Here is a 14660-nt window from a genome sequence, read left to right as displayed (position 1 = left end):
TTCTCTCACTTGAACGAGATTTTTGAATGAAGGCGGGGGAAGGAAAACATAAAGTATAGTTTCTATATTCAAATCATGGGAATAATTATAAAGATGCTAGTGTTCTGAGTGTCCATATTTGCATACTGCGTACTCTAGTGATTTAATTAGAAACATTACAGACAAAGACTAGTGAAGCAAAGGTATCAAGTTGTTCATCTTCTGGTTGTGTATGACTTAAACACTTTGCAAAATTAATTTTTCCAGCGCTTAGCAGAGCTGGTCTTTATAAAATGAGGACTAGTTTTTATAAGCAGCTGACATTAATTGTATATCTCTTATCTATTGTAGTACCTAGTACCTTGTCTGTAGATCTCTGATCATTTAGAGCTTCTATCTATCTCCGTCAACTGAGTTATGAGAAGATATCTGGGCTATTTAATAAATAATAAGCTAAGTAAATGATTGTATAACTTTATTCAAATTTAATTACACATTTTATATTATTGATTCAGCTGAACCGGTGTAGGCAATCATCTCTCTCTGTGACCACATCCATCGAAATGAATAATGAAATTGCTAGACTGTTACAGCAGCAGCAATTTAATCAGCTAACTCCACAGCAGAGGCAGCAGGTGAGTCGATATCTCTATATGAGGACACCATCCCTGAGATCCTATATAGGCCATAATAGCTGGACAGATGAATAGGCTCCAGCAGCAGCAATCTGGCTTGTTGAACCAACAACAGCAGCAACCACAACCTAGCGCTCCCAACAACGACTTTAATAATTCCCCTGCATTCCAACAGCAGATCCAGCAAGCCTTTCAATCTAACAACCTCCAGTTCTTAGTAGAAGCTGCGAAGTCTAACAAACTCAATAACGAGAATATACAAAGATTACAAAAATTAATTAGACACCGCCAGCTTCAACAGATCCAACTCCAACAGCAGCATCAGCAGCAGCAACAACAGCAGCAACAGTCACAACAATCTCAGCTTCCACAGTTTCCTAATTTAGTTCCCTCACAAATCGCTGCTGCTAAGAATTTACAACAGAAAATTGAAACTATTGATTTACAGTTGAGAAACCCAAGTTTATCCCCGCAAGATCGCGATAACGCTAGAAAAGCCTATGAAGAGGCTAAAAATCTACAAGCTCTGTTCATTCAGCAACTTAGAAATAGCCAACAAAAACCTAATCCAGCTGCTACCACAGCTGCACCATCTATGGTACACAGTCAATCACAACCTCAACTTGGTTCTAATTACGTAAACGAGAATACTTTTTCTAACATGATGCCTACAAACTCACAATCTAACTGGCCTAATCAACAGCAGCAAGCTCAACAATCTCAACAACCTCAGCAACCCCAACAACCTCAACAACAGCAACAACAACAATTCCCTAGTCTCTCCAACAATATCAACGGCGACAATCAATCCAATATGTTGGGTTTAGGCTTAGTTGGCGCCTCAAATACTCCACAACAACAAATGCCAGCTTCGCAAACTCCAACACAACCATCACCTCAAATGAGACCAAATCTCTCAATGGCAGCTCAATTACAACCGGATAATTTTTTAAAGGCTTTAATTGAATTGATGAAGAAGCGTGGTACACCAATTGAGAAACTCCCAGAAGTTGACGGCAAAGGTATTGATCTACATAAGTTATACATGACTGTCGTACACTCCGGTGGTAGCTTAGAAGTCCATCGTCAAGGTAAATGGCCTTTAATTGGTGCAATGATTGGTTTACCGTTGTCAACTCAATTTGGTGAATCGTCGCCTCGCGTTTCTAATAACAATGCTCAAGCTCTGGCAAATGTTTACCGTGAATATTTAGCACCCTTTGAGCAAGTATGGACAAAGGCTCTTCAAGATCAACTGGCTCAAAGAAGAGCCGCAATGATGCAAACTCAACAACAACAGCAATCACAACAGTCACCACAGACCAGACCAGTCACCCAATTCCCTCAATCAACACCAGCTCCACAATTCCCTCAACAAGCAACCTCGTCAGCTCCAAATAAAACGTCAACACCAACTCAACAGCAACAACAGCAGCAACTAATGGCATCATTGTCAACGATGTCAGATGAACAATTGAGAGGTTTAAACATCACTCCTGATCAAATCTTGCAACTGCGTAGAAAAATTCAACAGCCTCAGATGTCAACACCTGTTATCCAACCTCAACAAATGGCACCTACGTCTAGTATCCCAAGCGCTGCTCCAATGGACGCAAATATTTTATCAAGTGCCAGTGCAAGCGCAAATGCAGGTGCAAGCGCGTCGATGCAAGCCAATGCATCGGCTTCTGAAGCAATGCAACAAACTCTTTCTAACAACATGCCAACGATAATGATGCCACCAAAAGAGAGATTAGCACAAGCATCCCAATTAGTTCAATCGATTAAGCAATCAATCATGCAACAGAGACCACCCGTCAACTCTCAACCAAATTTGAGTCCACAAGAGCAGCATCAAATAGCACAAGTCTGCGCTGAAATCAAACCAATGCTCATTTCATTAGAGAACATTTTACCAATATTTCTGTGCTTGAATGATCCAATTGAACCTGGTAAAATTGAAGCCGTCAAGAAAATATCGTTGATGGTGAGTTACTACATTGGTATTTACTTTATTTACTAATTTATATTATAGACCGTCATGTATTACCAGCAGACAATTATGCTACCTCAACGTCAATTTTGTTTCAATCTAGAAGATATGTCAAGATTACGGATTCAGTTGGCTCGCTGTGAGTAATTTATCAAGAAGAATAACTATTTATTAACTAATTTTAGGCTTCATGTATGTAAAGAGTCAAGTAAAAGATGTACAAGGAATTGGAAACATTGCACAAGGTGCATCTGTTACCAGACCTGCATCACAACCACCTCCGATACCCACACAATCAAGTTCTCAGGTTGCACCTGATCCTACTGCTATGTTACAGAATGCTTTAATGCAGCAGCAACAGCAGCAAGCTTCTCAAGCGCAGTCTATGACTGGTATACAACGTCCGAACGATAATTTGAAAGCTCCACCATCTAAACGTGCGAGAACGTCTCCACAGATCCAAACTCAGTCGCAACCAATCGATTTATCACCATCACCAGCTTCACAGCCCCAACAGGTTGCATCACAATTTGCACAAGTTGGTGCTACACCTCCGAAGTCACCTTACTCTCAGAGAGCAGCTGCATTAACTGCTGCAAGGGGAGCAACTGGGCGTAGTAGAGGTAAACCACAACCAAGACCAAGGAACGCATCAAGAGGAAGTGAATCGAACAACACACCAATTAATATAGACATGGATTCGCCTGTAACACAAAATCAACCTGTAATGCAACCAACACCATCACAACAACCACCTCAACAACAAATACCACAGAAGCCTACAGCCCTTGAAGATCCTGTTGCTTATCTAGAGAATGCCTTGGCGGACTTTAAGAACAACTTTCCAGCGAGTGGTTCTACACCATCCACTAGTGCTACTCCAAGTGTGAGCAACCCCGAAATGTTTAATAGTCTTGGAGAAGATAGTGAATTTAAACCATCACTCACTTTGGAAGATGTTCACTCAAAGCCTGAGCCAGAGTTCATACTATCACCAGATGACAACAACGAAGGGGGTGAGCTCCCACCAAATGAGGAATTAGACTTCAGTTTACTCATCGACGAGTCTTCGTTCAATGATGTCGATAATGGTGATAGCGGGGATGGTCCAAGGAAAGTCAACGTCGAAACCCCTGAGCTCATCAATGGTACGAATCCTTCACCTGAATCTATCAATGAGGAGTTAAAATCGCCAAAAGATGCTACGGCTAATGGTAAAGACGTGGTTGGAAAAGGAACAAATAGCGATACATCCTCAACAACAACTCAGGATTGGTTCAGTGGGCGTGTCAATAACAATGACCAATTCGATAATATATTAGATAACAATATGAGTGCCAACTGGTTGCTACAAGATGAGCAATTAAGTTAGCAACAAAACAACCACAAGATTTATATGGATCTTCTCTTCATAGTTCAATCTCACTTCTCTCTTCCTCAGTTTCGCTCATATATGTCTCTTATCAGTTTTGTCGCTATTGTATTACTAATTGTTTATATATATACATTAACTAGAGAATTTAAGGAATTTGCGAACTTGATTGAAGATAACTTCAGTGACAATAAGACATTCAATAAACCTAGAGATGAACTGAATAATCGAGATACTGATAGTGATTGTGCGATTATAAAATTAATTGTAAGACGCGACCATAGTAAAGTCTAGGGATATCAGCCTAGCCCCTTGTATTGGAGTTTTGGAAGATCATTTTCATCAACGGGGCTGAGGTACTTCATCGCCTCTTCTTGTTAATGTATTTTTACCTGACCTATTTATTGAAATCATAAACGAGGAAATTTATCTTTAGACATTCATGCGCTTATGCAGTTATTTTAACCTTTGCATATGATTCATGTGGATGGAAAATAAACACAAAATCCAGTCAGTTTCACTATTTCAATGGAATTTTTTTTTAAAAAAAAGATAATTGACATAAAAGTCTTGGCCCTATTAGCCGAGAAAGTTATTCAGTCTAATTAATTTTGACTTGGTAACTGAGGTGGAAGTGCCGTGCGATAGAAAACTTCGATTATAAGTTCAGTTGTACCATCACTTCAGTAGTATATTTATCTCAGAGATGAATTACAAGACACGTTTGCTAATTTTAGCTATTTGCTTTATAGCATTCATATCAGCACTAGCTCGAAGGTCAGATGAACGCCAAACTGGTGAGCAAATTCTTTTCTCAGGTAGCAAGAAGGAGTTAGATGCATATTTGGAAGATTGCAAAAAGAATTATTTAAAAATAACCTACCAGGACCAAGAAAAAGCGTCTGATAAGGAGGTAGTCATTAGTATTACCTCTTCGAACGTTACTTCTCAAAAATTAGACGATTCACCAACTTACAAGACTTGGAAAGAGAATCGAAAGTCTACTAATGTATCAGAAGATGAAACATTTTTAGAGTTTGAGAGTAAAGTTTTGAATTGTAGACTTTGTCTTAAAGCAAGTGAACAGCATAATTTCACGAGTGATTTCAAGGGTTTAGGTAATTATTTGTCCTCGATAAATGAAGAAACTAAGTAATTTTGATAGCAGTGGAAATGTTGAAATACCTTGACAATTGGACTAGAAGATTATTACTGCCAAGCAAAATTAGGATTGTACAAGCTGAGAATGCAGAACAGAACGTATGTGCCTATAGGGAAAAATGTATGGATGTTATCAATCAGGTAGTATCGAGTTTTAACGAAACACAAATCGCTTTGCTCGAACATATAAAAATACTGGAGAGACGTAATGATCTGTTGGAACAATTCATGTCTACCACAAATACTGTTGGATAACACGACTGTAAGATGCTGAAATTAAGTAAACTTTTGAGAATCTAATAGTGAGGTTCAAACAGTATATCCAGTCAGCCATATAATCATTATTAGGAATCTACAACGTATTGACTTATGGCTCAAATCGTACACTGCACGTATGTTCAAATTAAAACATTCCTTCAGCCATACACAATCAGGTATGTTATGAGATGATGCTTACGAACTTTATTAATTAGATGCATTTGTCTTTTTTTTTCTTTCGTACTTGAAATGAGTGCTACCTCTCCCTCACTAGATTACGCTGAAGTCAGAAAGGCAGATGAAAATGATAAGAACCAGTTTACTGATAGCAAGAGTGATAAAAGCGAAAAAACTCAAATACAGTCCCATTCAGCAAACTTTCCTACTGAAGAGGTTTACTACCTTGAGAAAAGTTTCGGAAAGTGTCTCATATTTTGCACTTGCTGTTGTCATTGTAGAACTAGCTGAAAGGTTCTCATATTATTCTTCCAAAGTTGTTGCACAGAATTAGTGAGTGTATCGATTGAAAGATACGCCTCGCTAACGAAACGTCTAGCATTCAATACCCTTTACCAAATAGTAGCATAACTGGTACACCGCTTCCGGGAGACAGTTCTACCCCTGATGTAATGGGAATGGGACAACAAGCCGCAACTGGTTTAACTACCTTTTCAATCTTCTGGTCATACGTCTGTCCTGTGTTAGGAGGCATAGTTGTAGATACCAAAGGCAGATATAAAACAATTATGGCTTCATCTTTGAGCCATTCCGTTGGTTTAATAATCCTCACCCTAACTTCAATACCGAAAGCTATAGATGATCCTACTACTCCTTTGGCCGGTTGGATTACTGCGACTATCTTGATTGGATTGGGTACTGGTGGTATAAAAGCAATATCAGCGTATTGTTAGGTGAGCAAATAAAATCCAGTACGCCGTATACTAAGATATTAAAATCTGGCGAGAAAGTCATCGTTGATCCAGACGTTACAATTCAGAGACTTATGACTTGGTTCTATTGGAGTATAAATGTTGGTTAGTCCAGCAGTTGAAAAGAAGCATTCTTTCTGGTTAGCCTATCTAATTCCGACGATAGTGTTTGCATTGGTTCCAATATTATTATTTTCATTACGAAACAAGTTAGTCCACACACCTCCACGTGGTAGTATTTTATTAGAAGTATCGCGGTTGTTGAGGATAGTGTGGTCAAACATTTTCTCAATTAATCCACTTAGATGGGTACACAATCTCAAAAAATTCTCATTCTAGTTGGGATGCAGCTGAGCCTAGTGTATATGAAGAGAAATATGGCAATATTTCCAAATTAATCACGTGGGATGACGCTTTCGTTTTGGAAGTCAAGAGAGGTTGGTCAGCATGTAAAATGTTCTTTTGTTTGATCTTTTACTACATATCACAGAATCAACCGTAAGTCAAACATATTAATAAGTGATAAAGCTGATCATTTTAGTTCAAATAATCTTGTCTCACTTTCAACAACAATGCGGTCAGGCAGCATTCCTCCATTAGTCGTGAAAATTATAGATCCAATTATGATATTGGCTACGATACCTTCTTGGATTTTATAATATACCCATTACTTAGAAGGAAAGGTATAAGATACGGACCCGTAGTCAGGATAGCAACAGGTTTCATTTTCGCTTCACTATCAATGGTCTACGCTGCTTGCATTCAACATCACGTATATATCATCAGTCCATGTGGTGATCAGGCTACCACATGTGATGTTAAGCTCCACAAAACCTTTGGTTGTGTTTCGTTCGGGTTTTTCAATGCTTTGTTAAGTTTGCTTATAGATTGTCGCTCCGACTTACGCTTTGGTGGCCTTTTCAGAGGTATACTTGGACCAGTTACTGCATATGAATTAACTCTGAAAAAAGCACCTGTCCAATTACGCGCTTTTGTCATCTCTATTTTCCTGTTACAGACAGCATTTGAGTTGTCAATTAGTTTTAACACATGTCATTTGCTAAAGTTCTTAAAAGGCTAGTGCTATTAACGAAACACGGGTAAGCGTAAGTGAGGATCCACATTTGGTTTGGATGAATGCTAGTCTCGCTATCGTTACTTTTGTAGCTGGGCTACTTTTTTATGCCATGTTTTTCAAAAGAGACAGAAGCGAGGAGGCTGAAAATGCTGTTGGAAAAGACAGACAGGAAAATTATTGAGTTTTGTAGATTTTATGTCATTTCATTGATTTTCTCTCTTCGTTTAAGGTAGTAAGATACAGCTTGAGAAAAAAATAATTCGTGAGTGGCTAAAAGTTCTAGGCTAAAGTATGCTTAGAAGTTACTTCATGTCACCAAGACATACTGAAATTGGTCAAAAGTTTGTCTTGAATTTCTGGCTGTAGAAACGGAAACTACTATGATACGGTGCTGTTGAAGAGCTATGCACATGATTAAAATAGCATTGGGTTGCAAATAGCTATCATGTGTGGTTGTTTAGCTAACGATGGCACTTTGAATATGTAGCAAATTCCAAGCCTCTAAACGCACAGTAGCAGTAAGCATCAGATTAAACGACTGAAGTCACATAATGAAGTTCATAACTTGGAGGTTAATATTGTAGCCCCTTTACTTCAGGTTGAGATAGTACACGATAGCAGGAAAGTGATATTGTAGATCAATGTAAATTGATGCTATGAGTGAACTACGCAATATATGTGCGAAACATTATAAAATGACGGGGGTAAAACACTGATCAACGACAATATTAAAGAGTCGCATGTCATGTCATATTATGCGTGCACAATTGCGTACAGATCGAAGAGCTTGCATAGTAATCTATTTTTTTTTCTTCAGGTTAGCCATCCTTTATATCTGTCCCAGAGTTTGTATCATACCTAATCCGTCATCATCCTAACGATCATCCCAACGATCATCAGGATGTCAACAATATTCATTAAACCTCAAGAACTCGAACATTACAAATCCACAACTATTTTAATTGATGTCACATGGCATATGCCAAATGCTAATAGGGATGCTAACGAAGAATTCAATCAAAAGCGTATACCAGGTGCAAGAAGGTTAGATATTAATGCAATTTCCCCAAAAACTAGTGGTGCTTATCAAGGAAAGCTCCCTGATGCCTCGACGTTTGCAAAAGCTTGCTCGGAATTGGGTATCAAGAGTCTCGAAGATATCATCATTTTATATGACACACAAGGACTATTTTCAGTGCCTAGAGCCGCATTTACATTCTTAGTATATGGCTTTAAAAATATTAAAATCCTTGAAGGTGGTCTGCCTCGATACGAGAGAGTTGGCCTTGAGTTAGAAACTAGCACACCTTCCGCACACCAACCAAGTGACTTTAATAGAGTGCATTTAGATGTCTCACAGGTAAAGAAGTACGAGGACATTATTGGAGCCATCAAAGATCCTTCAAATCAAGTTATTGTTGACGCTCGTCCATCGCAACTCTTCAAAGACGGCCATATGCCGGGTGCCAAATCACTACCATTTAACCAATTAATTGAGAGCGACAGTGACAGTTTCAAAGACCACGATCAGCTCAGGAAGATCTTCGAACAGTCACTTGGTGGTCCTGAACAATTTGAGAAAGTCGTGAAAGGGGATGTAAGGGTGATTAATTCCTGTATGGCAGGAATAACTGCCAGTATTGTGAGTTTCAGCATCAGCACAGCCATCAATTACTTAGATCAATTTTCAGGTTTGGCTAGCACTCTTTGTCCTTGGAGTTAGAAGTAGCGTTTACGATGCGAGCTGGTTGGGATATTCTTCTCATCCTAATGCAGATATTGTGAAAGAGTGAAGTCTTCTGCAATTCACGAACGAAGATAACTACATATTGACTGCATTCATTGGTGGGCCTATGATGTTTTACATTTGACTTTTGTAACGACACTTCTATGTATAATTTTGAACTAGATATGCTAAATGGTTTATCACTCTATAAGTGAATAATTAATACTCTTTGCTTGCTTAATAGCTTCATGGGATTCAATGGTTTTTCGCAATGTTTAACGAGACATCAGTCACATTGCGGACTTCACTCAGCTAGACTTTTTGTTCTCGTTTTCTTTTTCCTCTTGAGAAAGGAGACGTCCTTTGATCTCTTTTTCTTTGCGCTCACTCCACCTACTGGCAAATAAGTCATGCTTACCATAAAATAAACAAGACACCTTGACGAGTTCTTCACAAACATCCACAACTCTGTCACGATTACTTATAGGTAGAAAACGACCTTCTGGTGAGAACGCAGTCCAGGCTTTCGGTACTGAGCTTTGATTAGGTATTGTGTGCATTCTCATCCACCTTCCTAGTAATCTGAGTGTGTTCACGGCGTTAAAAGATTGAGAACCCCCGTTAACTTGAGCGACGGCCAAAATTTTACCCTGAGTAGGACGGATAGATCCAAGCGATAGCGGAATATGATCAATCTGTGTCTTCATAATGCCAGTGATCGCCCCGTGCTGTTCTGGTGATACCCAAAAGTTGGCTTCACTCCAAGATACAAGTTGACGAAGTTCTTGGACTTTGGGGTGATATTCCGAACTATCATCTTTCAGAGGCAGACCGTCTGGATTGAAAACTCTAACGTCTACGCCTATGTGATGAAGGATTCTCGCGATTTCAAATGAGAGTAGTTGCGAATATGACCTTTGACGCAGACTTCCGTATAAAATCAGAACTTTTAGCTTATTTGGTAATGCTGCATGCATCAAGCGTGCGTCTCGTAGCTCGTCCCTGCCGCTCTCATTGGCAATATCAAACGTCCAGTCATCCGGGACTAGTTGCTTTCCAGGGTGATTTAATCCGGCAAGATATGGTTGATATTTTGTTATGGTTGACGACATTCGTCTGATCATGGTACACTTTCAACAACCAACAACGTTGATAAAAAATGCCAAGTCATCCCATTGATTCAGATAGCTGGTAGCAAGTATACGGTCAGCCAACAATCGAAGTACAAGATATCTCAGTTGATCAACTTGCTGAACTTTACTCGACAAGAACTGCGGGGCAAGACTTTGTTGTTGTTGACGTTAGGAGATCTGATATGACCGATATGATACCAGGTGCTATCAACTTACCAGCTGACTCTTTATCTCTTACGCTGCCTAGCCTTTTACCCTCACTTAACCACGTTAGGAAGTTCATCTTTCACTAACTCATCTAAGGGTCGTGGTCCGAGAGCAGCTGGCTGGTTTGCAGAGACATTGAATGAATACTTGAACACCGATGAAGGCTTGCGCGATTGTGTGTACGCTTTAACAGGCGGTATTAAAGCTTGGAAGGAGAAGTTTGGTAGTTGTTCACTAGAAGATCGCGGTAAACGTTGGGATGACAAGTCATGGTCGACAATTGAATTGTAAATGTATAACAAGTCAACTATTATTATCCATACATAATAACCTGTTAACTAAGGAATGAACATGGCAATAAATTTTTCAGCAATGGGCAACGAAATATCTAAAAGGCTATCGTTTTGCATTTCGAACAGATGTCTTATTCAATATAATGGACCTGTATTTGACGCAACTTTTTGAAGCCATGGATCCGTCATACCATTACTTTTATCTGAACAACCAGCAGGATAAATCTGTTAATGAATGAATGATTGATTGTTGCCAAATGAATGCATGGAATTTATGTTTGTGAAAGCTTTGATATCCTTGCATAACTACTTTTCAGAAAGTTCTGATTTGGAATAGGAATTTGAATAACAGGATGAACTTCTTTAAGACAAAGATAACAGAAAGAGTAAGGTAATGCGATTTCAATTAGTTCGGTTGTTATTAGAGTCATAAGTTTTTCCGCGGAACCCTGAACAAAGCAGTGATGATGCACCGCCTCTAACGAAAGACAGCTTGATAAGGATAGCTTGGAGATTTATTATATTTGAAGCTAAGTAACAGTCGAAATGAGCAGCTGAGAAATACGAGTCAGATAGTGAGGCGGAGTCATATGCACCTAAAGTTTTGAATTTGTATCGTCGGAAAAATCAGTAACGACGCGATCCCCTGGTAACCTGTTATTTGACGCTATTAGAGAATCACAGAGCACGTGAATTGATATAGAGATATAGCGGTGATGTTTCGGAAGCTGAAGGGATGCATTCAGGAACAATTGCTATGTAACACAGCTTTAGAAGCATACAAATAACCTCACACTTTGAACTCTCTTTCTTATCTTACCATAAGAATGAAATTATCTACAGTCTCATTACTTTTTACCATCGCTCTGTTAAAATCCGCCATGGCAGAAGGATGGGCCCAATTCTGCGATGATGACAATTGCTCTGTCAATTGTGGTACGTCAGTTAGTACAGCAAATGATGGTGGGTTTTAGTGCTTTCTTTCTATAATACCATGCTGATGAAGATTCAAACAAACAGGTTGTTTAGAAGAGGGACCTAATCGCAAATCCGTGAAATTTCATGGAAGAGACAATCCATTTTTTAACAGAGTCTCTTTAGTAGTAACGTGAGCAGTTATTTATTCTATATAGTTGACTTGCTTATTTAATTCTTTAGACCACATGACGTAAGCAGTCTCTTATGTGCCTATGTTTACTCACAATATTTCTAGAAATGCTCCTGTCAGAGCCAGTGTGTGAACAGTATGGTAACAGGTGGTGACAATGATGCAGCTGGTTGTCAGAGAATACCTTCAGGAGTATCGTATCGTTTTATTCAACAGTCATGCGACCCAAATAACTGCGCTGCTAAAAGAGACGATGCTAACACATTAGAAGAGATGGAAACGAGGGCATTAGAAGCTGAAGAAGCTAAGAAGAGAGATTTAGAAGCTCAGGAACAAGAGAAAAGGGATTCAAAAGCCAAGGAACAGAAGAAGAGAGAGTCAGAAGCTCAAGAACTTGCAAGCAGAGGTCTTGAAAGGAGAACAACATATGCCCAATTCTGTGATGATGAGAATTGTACAGAAAATTGTGGTACGTCAGTCAGCGTAGATAATCCAGGTTGTCTCGTGGAAAGTGGAAGAGGAAGTATCAAGTTTCACGATCTAAATTTGGGCAGTATCGACCTTGTCGCAACGAACAATGAGTAAGTGTTTTGCACATATTTGTCAAAAGCTGATTGTTTGAAGCCAATGCTCATGCCAAAGTCACTGTTACACTCATGTCGTCGAAGGTATGGGTAAGCAGCCACCTAGTTGTATGAGTCTCAAAGACAACTTGAAACAATTCAAATCATTCAGATTTCTCAACACGGGCGGTACTGGAGGTGACAATGGCTGTTCAACCACTGAAAACACATGCGATGGAGCCACTTGGTGATTCCAAAATGCAATTGTATAAGTTTATTTCTTTGATATCCATTCAACGTTTTTGCTTCGTCTACTGTATGCATATGCCGTCTAACTTTGAAAAGATAGTAGTCTATATACTTTGAAAATGATATCATAGGTTCCATGGGAATCTTTGACGCTGGCAAAACGACATCGAAAGTACAATGTGTTTATTGAGGGCACAGAAACAACCTGTGTTGATATAAAAGTCATGTCTGCCGTAGTTGCTGAGATATGGAAATGTCTGCCTATGACGTCATGAAAAGGCACACCTGAAATTGCTCAATATAGGACTGCTGGACGTCCAACTGGCACCAGCTGGTTCGCTGTTGGTCAATGTATTGCTAGGTGGCTTTATTTGCTACACTTCATTCTCAGATGTGAGAGAAAGTTCATTGTCCGATCCTGTTATCCAGGAGATACTTGACGCAATGTTTCGACTATTGAACAGTAAAGTGTATGGCAAAAAGAGTGTATAGGATGTCTGGGTGATGAGGAACAGATTAAGCTTCTTTACTCATCTTTTTCTCGGGTCGTTGATGAGCAGCTAAGACGTCTACTGATGACGTCAGTAGTAGTTGAGGTCTCCAGAAACGATACGATAAGAGCGAAAAGTGTCAGTAATCGAATAAGGAAGCCCTCGTTTGTATGGATGTTCTTTTAAAACTTCTCAACTTCTCATATATACTTGATCAATATGGATTTAGAACGTACATCCCCATATGATTTAGTTGCGACGAGATTGATACTACTACAAGTTATTATTTCTATATTTTATAGTGTAGCGTAATCGTCGACGATATAGGTTACGCTTATGAATACTAAACCATTGTACTTAATTGTCTGCACGAGCGGTGCAGATGCTGGAATGTACTGAATGGTGTTAAATTAGACACTACAGAGCAGCTATGCTTAGCTGTTTATTACTGAAAGCTTGAATTGACATTGTATCTTCAGTAGATGTACTCTGCGCTTATGTAACTGTGAGAGCCATGTCAGTACACCAAATATGACGCGGTGCGGTACACTCCTCAGGCATTCTTGTAAGATTTTGTAAGTAGCGCATCGTATATATTTACAGTTAGAAGCTTTTTGCGTTTGAGTGGTGTCAAAAGTTCCGAAGCCGTGTCAGCACCTATATGCTACATTCATTGGACCAAGTCGTTACTCGGCCTTACACTATTTAACGAGACCCATGCAGGTTTTTCTTTTTTTTACTAAGCAGTTATGAACACCAATACAATCACTACTACTTTCGATGCAGCCGATCTTAAGATCCTCGGGCAGAAGCATATAGGCAATGGATTAGCAAGAATGTCAGACTTTGTAATGGAGCGAGGCGAAGGCAGCTACATCTACACTGACAAGAAAAAATTTTTGGACTTTTCTAGCGGTATCGGTAGGTACCCAAACCTGATTTGACACCGTATTAAGCCTTATAGGGGTCACCAATCTCGGTCACTGCCATCCCGTCGTTACAGAGGCTGTAATCAACCAAGTAAAGACAATAACACACGCGCAATGTAGGTTATGGTTATGGATTGATTGGTTGGTTAGGTTTTAGGTTACAAAATACTATCAAAAGATCGTTACTAAAATGAAAATTTTCAAAACAAGACATCTTAAAATACTGCCTAAATCAGCCGGAAGTTTGTCACTCTCTTCCTTACGAGCGCAAACGAAATAAGTCTCTGTAGGTGGTCCCAATTGGGAGTAATCCTGCGCCATTGCTTGAAGTGCTCAGTGGTGAGGGTACTCATGGCACCTCCCGCACCAAACACAATTGGCACAAACGTAACTGGAACATGGTCACGATACTTGAGGACCTTCTTGTGGGCTTGATGGTTCAAACCGACTCGAATTAACTCACTACCACTCTTCTTCTGCCAGTCCTTAGTAACTTGTTGAATATAGGGGACTAAGGCTATTGACGAATGAACAGTGATATCATGCATCGTAAGTG

General features: G+C 39.4%; 7 protein-coding genes across 7 annotated transcripts; 6 read left to right on the top strand and 1 right to left on the bottom strand.

Annotated features, from left to right (window-relative positions):
- Positions 1-542: 542 nt before the first annotated feature.
- On the top strand, positions 543-4123 carry WALSEDRAFT_66738 (hypothetical protein; the record flags this gene model as incomplete). Its single annotated transcript, XM_006955617.1, has 4 exons — positions 543-614; positions 664-2601; positions 2650-2746; positions 2793-4123. The coding sequence occupies 4 exons, from the start codon at positions 543-545 to the stop codon at positions 3977-3979; spliced, it is 3294 nt and encodes a 1097-aa protein (XP_006955679.1). The 3' UTR covers positions 3980-4123.
- A 562-nt stretch (positions 4124-4685) lies between these two features.
- WALSEDRAFT_61668 (hypothetical protein) lies at positions 4686-5395 on the top strand (the record flags this gene model as incomplete). Its single annotated transcript, XM_006955616.1, has 2 exons — positions 4686-5097; positions 5145-5395. The coding sequence occupies 2 exons, from the start codon at positions 4686-4688 to the stop codon at positions 5393-5395; spliced, it is 663 nt and encodes a 220-aa protein (XP_006955678.1).
- Positions 5396-5647: 252 nt separating this feature from the next.
- WALSEDRAFT_49605 (hypothetical protein) lies at positions 5648-7586 on the top strand (the record flags this gene model as incomplete). The annotated part of the gene is made up of 8 exons (XM_006955615.1): positions 5648-5760; positions 5792-5908; positions 5955-6280; positions 6310-6420; positions 6446-6636; positions 6683-6783; positions 6943-7359; positions 7409-7586. The coding sequence occupies 8 exons, from the start codon at positions 5648-5650 to the stop codon at positions 7584-7586; spliced, it is 1554 nt and encodes a 517-aa protein (XP_006955677.1).
- WALSEDRAFT_58961 (Rhodanese-like protein) lies at positions 6043-10790 on the top strand. Its single transcript, XM_006955612.1, has 4 exons — positions 6043-6309; positions 6358-6825; positions 6869-9047; positions 9097-10790. Exons 3-4 carry the CDS (start codon positions 8307-8309, stop codon positions 9196-9198), a joined length of 843 nt encoding a protein of 280 aa, XP_006955674.1. The 5' UTR covers positions 6043-6309; positions 6358-6825; positions 6869-8306; the 3' UTR covers positions 9199-10790.
- WALSEDRAFT_61665 (arsenate resistance ArsH) lies at positions 9440-10243 on the bottom strand (the record flags this gene model as incomplete). The annotated part of the gene is made up of 1 exon (XM_006955614.1): positions 9440-10243. The coding sequence occupies one exon, from the start codon at positions 10241-10243 to the stop codon at positions 9440-9442; it is 804 nt and encodes a 267-aa protein (XP_006955676.1).
- WALSEDRAFT_61664 (hypothetical protein) lies at positions 10456-10762 on the top strand (the record flags this gene model as incomplete). Its single annotated transcript, XM_006955613.1, has 2 exons — positions 10456-10533; positions 10568-10762. 2 exons carry the CDS (start codon positions 10456-10458, stop codon positions 10760-10762), a joined length of 273 nt encoding a protein of 90 aa, XP_006955675.1.
- An 812-nt stretch (positions 10791-11602) lies between the features above and the next one.
- On the top strand, positions 11603-12726 carry WALSEDRAFT_58960 (hypothetical protein). Its single transcript, XM_006955611.1, has 5 exons — positions 11603-11727; positions 11785-11872; positions 11923-11932; positions 11978-12453; positions 12497-12726. Exons 1-5 carry the CDS (start codon positions 11646-11648, stop codon positions 12684-12686), a joined length of 846 nt encoding a protein of 281 aa, XP_006955673.1. The 5' UTR covers positions 11603-11645; the 3' UTR covers positions 12687-12726.
- Positions 12727-14660: the final 1934 nt, after the last annotated feature.

Source organism: Wallemia mellicola (genome assembly GCF_000263375.1).
Source record: "Wallemia mellicola CBS 633.66 unplaced genomic scaffold WALSEscaffold_1, whole genome shotgun sequence".
In the NCBI taxonomy this organism is placed as follows: Eukaryota; Fungi; Basidiomycota; class Wallemiomycetes; order Wallemiales; family Wallemiaceae; genus Wallemia; species Wallemia mellicola.
This window is presented reverse-complemented; position numbering and strand designations above follow the sequence as displayed.